The following is a 14,681-nucleotide window of genomic DNA, read 5'->3' on the forward strand; positions in this document are numbered from 1 at the left end:
GAAATAGGCAAACAAGAAGTAACCAGAGTGATGAGACACAACATGAATATCAATGGAGTGAGAAACTGCTCTCAGACACAGCAGAATCACTACCTATAGGCTACTGTCAGACTTAAGCACTCAGAATATATAAAAAGAAGAGGTGAAGACAAATTTTCAGATACTTCAGCAGAAGCCCAATAAGCAAATCTAATTCATTTTTGCAGGTAAATCTAGGATGAACAAAGTACAGTTTGATCAGCTCAAAGAAATCTGACAAGACAGCAAACTGAAGTAAAAGTTAAAGTTTTCTTTTAAATATTTTAGTAATATTAGTTCTAAATAATTAATAATATTAAATCTATAGAATTAATACAGGAAATGTTCAAATTCCCAAGAAAATATTTTCTTTATTCTCTGTAAGACACTGAAATGTTAGGCTGCATTTTCCCTTTAATAAGAAAATGCCACCCGTGCCTACTACTAGCATTACATATATTAAGAAGTCACTGAGCTCTACAGGTATGCGCAACATGAGACATATAAAACACGGTTCTCTTTCAAAATGCGTGCATGCTCATAGATTGCATACGGCAAGAAGATATTCCAAGGAAGCGCAGGCACTCAGGAAAAGCTGTTTGCTCATTCACTTGAGAGTCTGATATTACTAGATTTCTCTCTTCCTGTATTTTGTGGAAGGAAAGACACAAGGACTGTTAAAGCAATCCATAATCAGTCCACTAATCAGACACACAAGCTGAAGAAAAACTAAAAATTACTGTGAAAATAAACTCATTTGTCAAATCTAAGCTTAAAAAGTTGATACTAAAATTACAAATGCCTTAAACAGATCTTTTCTGTATTCATCACAGCAATAACGCTGCAAATGCCAAATATAAATCTATTTAGCTTGCCAGCAAATATAAATTACAATAACTAGTCACCATGTCTTATTCCCATTAACATCAACAGAAACTTGCTGACTGAGCTTGAAAGGAGCTGTCCCTTAGACAGAAACAGATGACAATTTGTCAGATTAATTGCTGTTCTTCCTTACATCTTTCAGAGATAATGACTGTAATTAGCTCTTCACTTCCTAGAGAAAACTGGTTTCACTGCAGTAATTGCATAAAATACGGTTTTGTATTCTTATATAAAAGAAGTCCACTGATGTTGGCAAATTAGAGTCACATCAATTGAACTAAAGATTACACATGAAGTTTTATATAAAGATGAACTTCCTTTCTGATCAGTGACAGACTGAAAATGGGTTAAACATTGTAACACCAGCTGCATTCATAGGATTTAATCAAGCAAAGCTTCCACTGTAACCTTCAAATAACTTTTCCTAATCTTGCAAGAGAGGAAGAAACTGACTGAGACAGTTTACCAACTAAATTGTTACCCATTAAGACAGTATTTTCAAATTCCTCACTACTACTGTCTTACCAAATACAGAGAAATAAAAAAACACCCCATAAAGACTGAAAGTTACTGGGGGAAATTTAGTAATAACTGAGTGAAATGTAGCAGCCTATTATACATAGAAATTAGACCAGATATTTTTTAATAATCTTTGAACCTATAAAACTATCAAAACAAACAAATTAACATTGCTCCCACAGCCCCTGAAGCTACCAAAGCACACTATTAAAAGCAGCTCAACATAATAAACCAGCCATACTTAAGATAATCACTGGCATATCTGAGCATGTCAAAAATCTCTGAAATATTTCTTCTCAGAATCCCCTGACAGGTAATAAAATACTTCTATTTGCTGGTGGTGAACTGAGACACAGAGAAGCCAAAGACTAGATCAGCAAAGAACTCAAGCACCTAATTTCTGTTCGCTTCCCAAACTACATACAAATCCAAAACTAAACCCTCAAATCTTCACTGATAACTCTGGATTCAATGAGCCTCCACCACTACTTCTGTTTCTATCAAGGTTGTGTAAGTGCCTTGACTATATCTACTAATTAGATATTCATTACCCTTATGGACAGCCCAAGAAAGGTTATATTGTCAGAGGCTACAGATCAAGATCTGCACTCAAAACCAACCTGCTGGATTAGGAAGTAGTGAGCTGACCTCTCATCACCCAAATACTCTTTACCAAATAAACCAATGAGCAGGGTGTAGGAAGTCCAGCTTCCATTTCTTCTTTTTTATGTGTCAAAGCAACCAATTCATACCTCATACAGCCAGGCAGAGTCCTACGTATTAGGGTATAAGTGAGAAGAGAGCTCCTAGTTTTTAGCACTGAACAGATCCAAGTATCCTGAATTATGTTAAAATAGACAAAACACAATATCAGTGTGAGTTATGTGTGGCTAAGGCACTTACTGGAGTAGAGAAGAGGTACTGACAGATGCTTTCAGAGAATCACAGAACATGTCAAACAGGAAGCTCGAAGGGACCCATAAGGATCATCAAGTCCAGCTCCCTGTTCCTTGCAGGACTACCTAAAACTAAACCATACGGCTAAGAGCATCATCCAGACAATCCTTGAACTCTGACAGGGTTGGTGCCATGACCACTTCCCTGAGGAGCCTGTTCCAGGGACCAACCAGCCTCTCAGTGAAGAACCTTTTCCTAACACCAATCTGGATTTCCCCTGATGCAATTTCATACTGTTCATACTTTGTCTGAAACAGAAGCAACACACAAATATCTACTGGAACCAGGATACTAATCCAAAGACTCTCTCTTTCCAAAGAAGTGTACTCCTGTATCTAAGTCACTCATACTTAATTCATTTTGGTTCAGTGAAACAGCCTCAGCAAGACAAACTGGGGGAAACACTGTCTCATTTCCAGGAAATTCATCTTTGGAGCACTACCAATGAGGAAAAAACCAAACTTGTTATGAACGATCTCAAGTTTTTGAAACAGAAGGGAAGATGGCAACTTTCCCCTGAGGCTTTCCACCTATTTTTAACCAGTGCTGCATCTGTAAACTTTTATCATTATTCTGAACAGACAACCTATATTATTTATGTCACAAGATTACAGGACTAAGAGAAACTGCAGGTAAAATCAGGTAGATAGCATGTACATGATCAGTATGCTACAGGTGCAGTATTGCCACGCAGCAAGCACTGATCTTTCTTATCTACATCAACAATTTTGCCATATACAAGTACCAAGAAATATATGAAGGCTTACCATTCCCACACCACAAACTGTTCCATCAGCCAAAGGCATGTGCTGAGTACGACAACCCTTGTGAACACCTTCTGTGCTTGTGCACCATAAGCGTTTGCATTGTTTCTAAAAAGCAAACAAGATTATTTTTGTTGTACCTGTAATACCGTTCTAGACAGTAGTTGGTATATTTATATTGGTTTCTCATACTATGCGCGTTTAGTGCTTGCTATTAGTACTATGATTTTTCACAGGTAAAACCCGGCCAAAACAAAAAAAAATTCAAAAAATGGATTTTGCATAAGGCCAGGAAGGAATATGGAGCATTTGCAACTGATCTCATTAGAAGTAATAGATAACTTGATTTTCTAATTCAGTAGATAATTTAATAAAAAAACATTTAAGAGCTTACGGCTGATACTATGCAGCACAATTTGAGTATAATCCCCAGATAAAGATGCTAACTGGAATTATTTTTAAAAATACGCTGACTAGAAAATTAAGAAGAAAGCCTCCTTTTCAAATTTCAAGACTCCTAACGGACAAATAACCTTTACGGATTACAAAATCTACAAAGCAGTCGTCAGTAACACCATCTTCAGGTCTTTGAATCCCCCTTTACTTTTCTGTAATATTCCCATAAAGCCTGACTTCTCCTAAACAACACTTTACCTCACCAACAGCTCCTCTTAATCCAGTCTGAATCTGATCTTAAATTCTCTCCTTTAAGCAGCTCCAGCAAGCTGTGCAATACTTGTAGCGGTATTTGACAAGTTGGTCCAAAATCTAACTGTGTGACATCTCAACAGTAACAAAGTCATAATGTTATATTTCTATTTATTTTATATTGCACTGGCCATATTAAGTTTTCAAAATACAACTTAAGTTCATTAATCTACTCAAGCTTTCTTCCAAGATCCCACTTTTGCTTTAATGACATTTTGGTTAAGTATAGAAAATGTACACTCTAACAGCCTTGAAAATATTTTCTAACACTTTGAGAAAACAGAGGGAATCTACACTTTAGACAAAACATTGGGAACAAATATTTGAATTTAATATATTGATTTTAAAGTTAAAAGTTTGTAAAAAACACTAAAAGAAGCAGTTAAGAAAGACCTGCTAATGTAAGATAGGGGCTATAATGTGGAAAACATTTGTAAAAAGTGTTGAAATAATTCCCTTTCAGTAGTTCCAGGAAGCCTTAATTTATGCAGCTTTAGATCTTTTAAAGGAATTACAATCACATTCACAGATGTGCAAATTAAAATGAATTAATCCTACTTTTTAATTCTATATATTTCTAGCATATGGAACTGCAATGCTCTCCACTGAACTCTTCCCCCTTTAACAAAATAGAACCTGAACTTTGACATACTTCAGGATAAAATTCTTCCAAAACCAGAAGTTTCATTTCTAAACCTACCTTTCAGTAATTTTTTAGTACAGATTGAGCATGATTCTGTTGTTCACTCACCAGATATGGGCACACCTGTGACCCAAGACCAAACATAAGTTCACACTGCTTGTTGACATCATACATTGACCCAGGCAGCTGAGAGGAAAGATCGTATATTCTCCCGCTTGGTTTGTCTAGGAGACATTCACCATAACCAGTACTGTTGTAAAAACAGAAACAAAACATGAACAAATTACTCCTAATTAATTCAATGGGAGCTTACTCACACAACACTTACACCCACATTTCTCAGTGGAGTTATGGGTTTGCATGCCTACATCCCTATATAACAACTTTAATTAAAATTAATAAAATAAACCAGGTCACTTGATTTTCTTTTATTGGCTTTTCCATTATATCCACCAAACAAAGCTTAAGGGTTTTTTTGCTTTATGCCTGTCATTACTCATTTTCACGTTCTGACAGGAAAAAAATATGGTACTGCCTAAATTATACCTACCACTTATTTTTTAAATAAAAATTTCCTAAAATAAAGTTTGTCTGTTCTGACCTACTAAAATCATACTAAAGAGTTTATCAATAACCAACACCACTATAGTAAAAAAAAAAAAAAAAAAGAAAAAAAAATTTCTTAGCTTTATGTGTGGAGTGCAACTTTAACAAAGCCATGAATCATCCAAAGATGATTTTTCTGGAAATCTGAGGCTCTACAAATCAGTGGTTAAACTTAACACCACCACAAAATCAGTATTTAAGCAACACTTTTAAAATACTTCTCAGAAAGACACGAAATCAAAAAAAAAACCACCACAAAAACCATAGCATTATATTGATACTTACTCAAGAAATTCAGTGATGTATTTTTGACTGCATTTTGACCAGGTCCATGGACTTGTATGGTAATTTAAAGTTGGAGCCATCACATGGTATTGATGTTTAATTCCAGCTTCTTTACATTTAAAGCTGTCATCATGAGGCACATTAAATCTAAGAAGCAAAACAGACAAACTCCAAAACAAATTCAGCAGTAATTAATTGAAACTCTTCTTGTTGTAGCAGCAAAATGCTTGAGTTTTGAGTTTGAAAATGCCTTAAAATTTAATGGGACTCACTTAATATGAGTGTCTGACATTATGGCAATAGATATCTTAAGAATGCCTTCCAAAATTCTCTCCTTTTCTAAAATGGTCCTATTTATATAATTACACTGGGCACAGTAAGAATTTTACAATTACATAGTTCTTTAGCCGACCAGAAAAATTCCAGTGTTTTGGGAGTATGCCACTTTATTTAAACAACCCATCTCCTCAACTGAATATACAGGCCTTCACTAGACTGTCCATAACATTTTACCCCGATATGCACATTGTAACTCTTACTATTCAGTAACAAAAGCAAACTACAGAGCACATCAGCATCATATTTATGCAACTAACACATCATCTTATTTCATATCTCAGTTTAAATACCATGACAAATGGCATGTATCTAAATGAACTTCCAGGCACATGAAAATCAACAAGCTAGCTACTGAGCTCTGTAACGTCGTCGTTACCTACACTGTGGCATGCCTCATGGAGCTAGAGTATAGCACCTTTCTGCCATCACTGATGAGGTATGCTTCATAAAATAAAATGCTGTCATCTCCTCTTATTTTTCTGTGTAAAGTATTTCTCTTTGTGTTAATCTATTGTATTCTGAAAGGATCAAACACAAGGAAGAATATTTCTGTGTTATATTAACAATTGTCTTTTCTTAAGGATAAATTCCTATCAGGGCTAGAATGCAGTTGGAGTTAACAGGACTGTGTTGCACATCTCAGATATCTGTCCCAGTGTCCCAAGCAGTTCATATGAAAAAAAGGACAGAACAGAGCTGTATGGCCCATATTTCCCATAATCCAGGACACCAGCCAGGTTATAAAATTAACAATTTCTCTACCTCTAGGTCATGGGCAGAGCTGGCTCACTGCAAGGGGCAATAATACTGACTCTTCTAAAAGGACATAGCAGTCTGCACCCTCTTAGAAACGTAGAGCCCACCACTGGAAATTGGTCATATGCAAAAGTAAATTAAAAAAATTTACCTGCTGGGAAATAGGTACTTACACATGTCCAAGCTCATGCGCTATAGTAAAAGCGGCACTCAATCCATTTTCTTCGCTTATAGAACAGCTGCGTAGGGGGTCACACATTGTACCTAGCTCTGCTAAACCTGCAAAATTAAATCCTTATATAAAAGCTTAACAGAATGAATTCTCATGTAGGAGTCACTCTATAAACAAATACTATGGCACCCGAGTTGAAAGTCATGCCTCAACTATGCAGCAAATTTACAAAAAATGAACAACCACCTGGCACCAAAGTACATGCCAAGGCAGAACAGCATTGCGAAGTTGATTTTTTTGTCTGTGTGACTTAAATTCTGCATCTATTTTCTGATTTATCCCTAACTGATTTTTCTCCCTACAGTGAAATTCTCTTACATATTTTGTTATAAAGTCATACTGATTAAAAAAGAATAACTCACCAAGAGTATCACACTTCTCTCTAGCTCTGCAGATATCTTCCCTTGAAGGAAAAGATTTATTTAAAATTATTACAGCAAGTAAAAGAACATTTTTAAAGTATTTCACTGTTGCTATATTAGTTACAGCAACTGCAGATCTGATTCTCAATTTTTAATCTTACAGTCCATTCAAACAATTTGCATTCTAGCAAAAGAAGTAATTTAAATTCACCAGACTAAGCTCACAGTATTGCTTCCTATCTAGCTTGCAAAGACTAAAAATTCAAATACTATGTTATTTCTCTACAATGCAGAAGGTAGATCAAGCATGAAATGCTGCTGAAAAACGTGCAGATTGCAGTATACTTGAAACTACCTTATGTAGTGGACCATCTGCCAAAATAACAACGTAAAATTCAGGACAAATATCAAACAGTTTAAAGTGCTGGAGCGTGTCCAACTTGAATACTGGGGAAAAAAAAAAATGACAGAGAACAGCAAAAGAGGATATATTTCAGTGAATGAACATCAGAACCTTTACTGAAGTGATCAGTGTACAGGAAGAATATTGTTTTCTATTTGTAAGCTTTTGCTAGTTCTAATTATGCCCAGGCTATCAGGAGCTCACAGCCACCACCACTGCATCCTTCAGCTGATTCCATTATGTACCACACTTCAGCCCTATCACATATATGTACAACGGTTAAAGAGTACATTTCCTTGTAACAATTTAAGGTCTAAGTAATTTTCATTATCTTCGTCAGATGGTTAGCTACCAACATAGCACTCTCAGAGCTCATGTAGCTCATGTACTGATAATCAGTGGTTTGGGAAGTGCAAGATGGTCTTTATTCACTTCAATTATCTATGAACAGTATCAGTGGAATGATTAAAAAATGATGTCATAGGAAAGAAACTGAAGCATTTGTCTCACCTAGCTGAGTAATTATGGCTATTTCAGATACTGTACCTAGTGATAAGAACAGCAGTATCATGATGAGAAGGGTGAGCATCATCCAAAGTGTTTTGTGCTTGCTGCCATAAGCAAAAATTACGAAGAGTGGTAGCTGCATTAAAAGTGATAGCTGGTCCTTCCTAAGCAAGAAATGGCAAAAAATCCCAAATAAGGGTGTTAATATTCATGCATTTGCACTTAATACTTTGTCATTTGTGCCCCTAATCTGCAAAACGACGACTGTGTGTGGAAAGTAAGTCGGCAGGACTCCACATAAGTTCACCCACATAGATTTGTTTGTCAGATCAGGTCTTAATTTAGCTACAAGTTATCAGTCATGAGAACCCATTATTCTAATCAATGTATGTGAGCATGCACTATGTGTTAAATATTAAAAAAAAAAATGAGTGACATTTATGATAAATAAATATAAATACATGTATTTTAAAAGTGCATACTTCTTACAATCTTAAAATATTAAAGTTGTTAGGGCTGAAAACTGTCCATCAAAACCTTCTATAAAAGCTGTCATTTCCCTGTCACGTTTCCATGTGTATAACCACACTTTAGGTAGTTATGCCATAAGCTTTCATATAGTATCTGACTGATGTCCTTTTAGGTCCACAGGAGGTGCTAACAACGAGATGGGGAAATACAGGCATTAAATAAAAAAATTTCCATTTGTAAGCTTTTGCTTACATTACAGGCATTAAATAAAGGTTCTGCAGTTAACCTCACTGGTTGGACTGGATGATCTTAAAGGTCTTTTCCAACCTAAACAATTCTATGATTCTATGATTTGACACTTAGTCTCTCCTTTTAAAAAAAAAATTTATAGTTAAAGAAAATGTTTCGTATTTAAACTAAAAAAATTTAAACTTTGGAATTACAATGCAAATTCGTGTATTTTGTTTCTTCTGTTAGAAAGAAATCTTTTTAATATTTATTTTTCCTACCTGTTCATTGTGAATTACAATTAATTTTACAATAACTATATTTATAAGATTTCCAATACTTGAATCTTTATAGATTGCTGCAACCTAAAGAGAAAAAAGTCAGAAGATTAGAACATTAAACTTGTCTCATAAACCATTATCTGTTTTTGTCATGCAAACAAGTTATCAAAGAGAAAAAGGTTGCTACACAACAGACATCTCATGCATCCATCTGTACCTTTCTACCCAAGAATATGGTGACAAACCCAAAATAGTTGCCAGTTTTTAACATCCAAATAGCTATAATTTTATAGTAATTTCCAAACAAATACCTTGTTGAAATGCTAGTGTAAAAATTATACTTATTATATACTGCAAAACCCATAGTTTATTGATAAAATGTCAAAGAAAGAACAAAAGTAATGTCACTGTGACTGTCATAGACATAAGCTGGTTTATGCGGATGATTTGTAGAATCAATATTTAAAATACTAGAGGGTTTTAGAAAGCAACTTTGAACCAATAAGTTTTTGACCTTGCTTTTAATGGAAGCTGGACTGAGTTGTAAACCTGTATTAAAAATATACCTAACACATACAAAAGCTTCTTTCCCCATCCATAAAATGCATATTTACATACCCAACAAGCATTTTTATATATAAACTTGCAGCCAGACAGTAAAAATCATGAGTCAATTCCATACACCTAAGTGAACCACTTTGAAAGTTATTCTTCATAAAAGCAGTAAAAAAAAATTTATTCATTCTCAATAATAGCTTCAGACATCCCATCTATATGGTTTCTACAATTTGGCTTAAAGCAGTTGCCTTATCTAAACAAGAGTTGCCACCAAATACAGAAGTACTGGCTTTCCTCCCTTCTGGCTTGTGCTAAGGCTGCAAGGTTACAAAAGTAACAGGATCAAGGAACCGATCCAGCTGCAGTATTTTTTTTTTTCTTTCTTTTTTTTTTATCATGTAATGTTGATCAACACAATCTCATTCCTGCTGCAGACCCTTCAACACAGGTGCTGACAGTGGGAAAGGTATAGAAGAACAGACTTCTTTCAAAAGCAACCTACACTTGAACTGGCTCAAATTGCTTGTGAAACCACAGCCTTGCTATGTTTGAATCCTATGTACCTGAGACTGAGTAATTCTGCTAAAAGTTGGAACTGACAGCACTGGCCCTCACTGACTCAATACGCTCTCTTTCTCCAAACTGGAGAGAGCACAACACGCAGAGTTGTCCTTCTTTTTTTGTTGATACACAAGCTGGAAATATAGGATTCAATAAGGACAGGGAAGGAGCCTGAGTTTTGGAATCCATGTGAAGAACACATTTCAGAGCAGCACAGCTATTGTCTGCTTCCTTCCATATGGACTCCATTCTTGGTTACTAACCAGCAAGCTGCCAATTACTCTGAGGTGGGAATAAGGAGCATCTCTCAAGCGCTCACTGAAGAGTTCAGTCAGGCAGAGACACATTCAGAATACCTTTATCAAGGAAAAGATGCCTGTAAAGGCTCAAGTACTATTTAGGCAAAAGGGCTTATATGAATTTGAATGGAATAAACTACCATTTTTCTACTATCAAAACTACTTTCAAACTACCATGAACTATCAAGCTCTTAATGTGTTCTTATAGTTTTGAGATCCACTTCGATAAACCTAGAGAGGATATTTCTGGATATTGATTCTCCCCATGAAATACCACAGTCAAGGTATGTTCCTGAATTAATTGTCATCTTAGAATAATATAACACAACTATCACATTTATTTCAACTCATGTAACTAATAGTAAGCAAGCCGTCTAAATTCCTTCAACAGTCAATGGAGAAGTTGAAAGGATGAACTGTAGTGTAGACGTGCCTATCTGAAGATACATACTTAGATATGTTTTTTCATACAAGACAGTAAGATATTTCATTTCTTCATCCCTTTACTATGGAGGGAGACAAGATGTCTAATATTCAGATGTATGAGGCTAGGGGAGATTAATTCCAGCCCAACTATTTCAAGTTTTATTTCTCTTTAGCAAAGAAGAAACAGAAGATGGGTTTATATGGCACCCTAAAATCATGTCAGAGAGGAATCTGAAACGAGATCTGTAAGGATCTTTGGCATATAGTGTGAAGATACTTGTCCCAAGGATTGACTCTCCTACCACTTAAGCTGATATGAGAGCCACTTACAACAGAGAATTTCATAGAATCATCGAATCATCGAATCGTTTAGGTTGGAAAAGACCTTTAAGATCATCCAGTCCAACCATTAACCTAACATTACCAAGTCCACACTAAACCAATCAAGGGTAGACTAGACTAAACCATGTCCCCAAGTGCCACATCTACCCGTTTTTTGAACACCTCCAGGGATGGTGACTCCACCACCTCTCTGGGCAGCCTGTTCCAATGCTTGACCACCCTTTCCATGAAGAAATTTCTCCTAATTTCCAACCTAAACCTCCCCTGGCACAGCTTGAGGCCATTTCCTCTCGTCCTATCGCTAACTACTTGGGAGAAGAGACCAACACCCACCTCACCACAACCTCCTTTCAGGTAGTGTAGAGAGCGATAAGGTCTCCCCTCAGCCTCCTCTTCTCCAGGCTAAACAACCCCAGTTCCCTCAGCCGCTCCTCATAAGGCCTGTGCTCCAGACCCTTCACCAGCCTTGTTGCCCTTCTCTGGACACGCTCCAGCACCTCAATATCTTTCTTGTAGTGAGGGGCCCAAAACTGGACACAGTATTCCAGGTGCGGCCTCACCAGTGCCGAGTACAGGAGGACAATCACCTCCCTGCTCCTGCTGGCCACACTATTCCTGATACAAGCCAGGATGCTGTTGGCCTTCTTGGCCACCTGGGCACACTGCTGGCTCATGTTCAGCCAGCTGTTGACCAACACCCCCAGGTCCTTTTCAGCCAGGCAGCTTTCCAGCCACTCTTCCCCAAGCCTGTAGCGTTGCATGGGGTTGTTGTGACCCAAGTGCAGGACCCGGCACTTGGCCTTGTTAAACCTCATACAGTTGGCCTCGGCCCATCGGTCCAGCCTGTCCAGGTCCCTCTGCAGGGCCATCCTACCCTCCAGCAGATCAACACTCCCACCCAACTTGGTGTCATCTGCAAACTTACTGAGGGTGCACTCAATCCCCTCATCCAGATCATTGATAAAGATATTGAACAAGGCTGGCCCCAAAACAGAGTCCTGGGGAACACCGCTTGTGACCAGCTGCCAACTGGACTTAACTCCATTCACCACTACTCTCTGGGCTCGGCCACCCAACCAGTTTTTTACCCAGCGAAGACTACGCCTGTCCAAGCCATGCGCTGCCAGCTTCCCAAGGAGAATATTGTGGGAGACGGTGTCAAAAGCTTTGCTAAAGTCCAGGTAAATGACATCCACAGCCTTTCCATCATCTACCAGGCGGATCACCAGGTCATAAAAGGAGATCAATTTGTTACAGCATAAACCTATACAAGCAGATTTCATGCATATAGTGTTAACCGAAAGATCTTTTATGGAACTAGTAACAAAGCCAGACTGTTTCATGTCTAGATTATAATGTTGAAAGAGGTACTGCTATAGAAATACACTAAACAGAATACCAGAATGATCTTGGTTGGAAGGGACCCTTAAAGATGATCTAGTCCAACCCCCCAGCCACGGGCAGGGACATCTTTCACTAGATCAGGTTGCTCAGAGCCCTGTCCAACATGACTTTCAACTCTTCTAAGGATGGGGCACATCCCTGACTTCTCTGTACAACCTGTTCCAGTGTATCACTACCCTCATCATAAAAAAAAAGTCTTCCTTATATCCAATCTAAACCTACCCTCTTCCAGTTTAAAACCTTAAAACCCCTTATCCTGTCAACTACATGCCTTAGTAAAAAGTCTCTCTCGATCTTATAAGTCCCCTTTATACATTGAAAGGCTGCAATAAGGTCTCCCCGGAGCCTTCTCTTCTCCAGGCTGAACAACCCTAATTCTCTCAGCCTGTTCTCACAGGAGAGGTATTCCAGACCTCTGATCATTTTTGTGGCCCTGCTCCAACAGGTCCATGTCTTTCCGGTACTGGGGGCTCCAGGGCTGGACGCAGTGCTCCAGGTGGGGCCTCATGAGAGCGGAGCAGAAGGGCAGAATCACCTCCCTCAACCTGCTAGCTATGCTTCTTTTTATGCAGCCCAGGATACCATTGGCTCTCTGGGCTGCAAGTGCACATTGCCAGCTCATGTCCAGTTTTTCATCCACCAGTATCCCCAAGTCCTTCTCCACAGGGCTGCTCTCAATCCATTCATCTCCGTCTGTATTGATACTTGGGACTGCCCTGACCCATCTGCAAGACCTTGCACATGGCCCTGTTGATCTTCATGAGGTTCACATGGGCCCACTCCTCAAGCCTGTCAAGGTCCCTCTGGGTGGCATCCCTTCCCTCAAGCAAATCAACTGAATCATTCAGCTTGGTGTCATCTACAAACTTGCTGTGGGTGCAACTCAATCCCACTGTCTATGTCATTGATGAAGTTATTAAATAGTACTGGTCCCAATACAGACCCCTTCAGGGACACCACTTGAACATTGAGCCATTGACTATAACTCTTTGGACGTGGCCAGCCAGCCAATTCCTTATGCATCTAACAGTCCATCCGTCAAACCCACATCTCTCCAATCTAGCAGCCAGAACTTTGTGGAAGACCATGTCAAAAGTCTTACAGAAGTCCAGGTAGATGACATCCATAGCTCTTCCCTTGTCCACTGATGCAGTCACTCCATCATAGAAGGCCACTAGATTAGTCAGAAGCATCTTTCTATTAACTTGTAAATCAGTCTAGTTCGTGTCTTGTTTTGGAACAGGAAGTTCTGAAATTCAGGGAACAGCTGCATTTCACTGGCTGTCAAGCAAAGAGCATCCAGGTCATCTGAGGTAGTGACACTTGACACAGTGGACAAAAAACAATACAGGATTTGTCCAGTTCTACAAGGGTCTGGATATATATATCTAGATATATATATCTACCTGATATATATATCAGGTAGAATAGGCAAAGGAATTGAGAACTGGATGGGGGAGTTAACTAGATTCAGCTAACACCAGATAATACCATGAGTGCCTAAACTGCAACTATCAACCTTCAGTGCAACATTACCCCTCAGTTTCTTAAAGGCCTCCTGTACCATAGTATGTGAGAGGAAGACTCATTTCTGATCCTGGGTGATTAGAATGATCTGGGAAAAGAGTCCAAGCTGGGACCTTCTTGGGATTAAAATTTAACCATAAACAAGAGCAAGAAATGCTATTACTGTAGCTGATTGATGTTCCCTCGTGTACATTAATATCCCTTGAAAAAAACCTGTTACTGTTGTGCAAGTGCTGTCTATTGAGGTATCTGCTAACAAAATCTGAAAACATAGAGGCAGCAAAGAAACCAACACAAAACCCAGAGTCAGGTGTCCTCCTTCCTGCCTGTTGACACAATGTGTATTTAAAATATTTGGGTTTTGAAGAAATACTTTTGCTCAATACAAGTCACTTATAGCTCAGAGGAGATGCATTTGACTAAGTATAAGACAACAGAGAAATATTTCATCACACATCTGAAGAGAATCTGTTGCAGGACCTTCAACACCATATCCATGCATCATCTGAATTATCTACTAGCTACCTCTGTCTGGAGAATGTCATTTAGATGTTCAAGGCCAGCAGTTCTTGCCAGAATCTGAAGCATGCTTTCTCTCAT

General features: G+C 38.1%; 1 protein-coding gene across 1 annotated transcript in view; it reads right to left on the reverse strand.

The window, feature by feature from the left end:
- The window catches only part of ADAMTS20 (ADAM metallopeptidase with thrombospondin type 1 motif 20), a 103,699-nt gene that overhangs the window by 63,077 nt on the left and 25,941 nt on the right, over positions 1 to 14,681 (reverse strand). The window contains exons 5-11 of the mRNA XM_075704757.1: positions 8,965 to 9,048; positions 8,024 to 8,148; positions 7,075 to 7,115; positions 6,654 to 6,759; positions 5,386 to 5,532; positions 4,603 to 4,744; positions 3,147 to 3,251 (exon numbers count right to left, since the gene is read on the reverse strand). Of these exons, the coding sequence (XP_075560872.1) occupies positions 3,147 to 3,251; positions 4,603 to 4,744; positions 5,386 to 5,532; positions 6,654 to 6,759; positions 7,075 to 7,115; positions 8,024 to 8,148; positions 8,965 to 9,048 (750 nt within the window). The remainder of the gene's footprint in view (positions 1 to 3,146; positions 3,252 to 4,602; positions 4,745 to 5,385; positions 5,533 to 6,653; positions 6,760 to 7,074; positions 7,116 to 8,023; positions 8,149 to 8,964; positions 9,049 to 14,681) is intronic.

Source organism: Pelecanus crispus, chromosome 1 (assembly GCF_030463565.1).
Source record: "Pelecanus crispus isolate bPelCri1 chromosome 1, bPelCri1.pri, whole genome shotgun sequence".
NCBI lineage: Eukaryota > Metazoa > Chordata > Aves > Pelecaniformes > Pelecanidae > Pelecanus > Pelecanus crispus.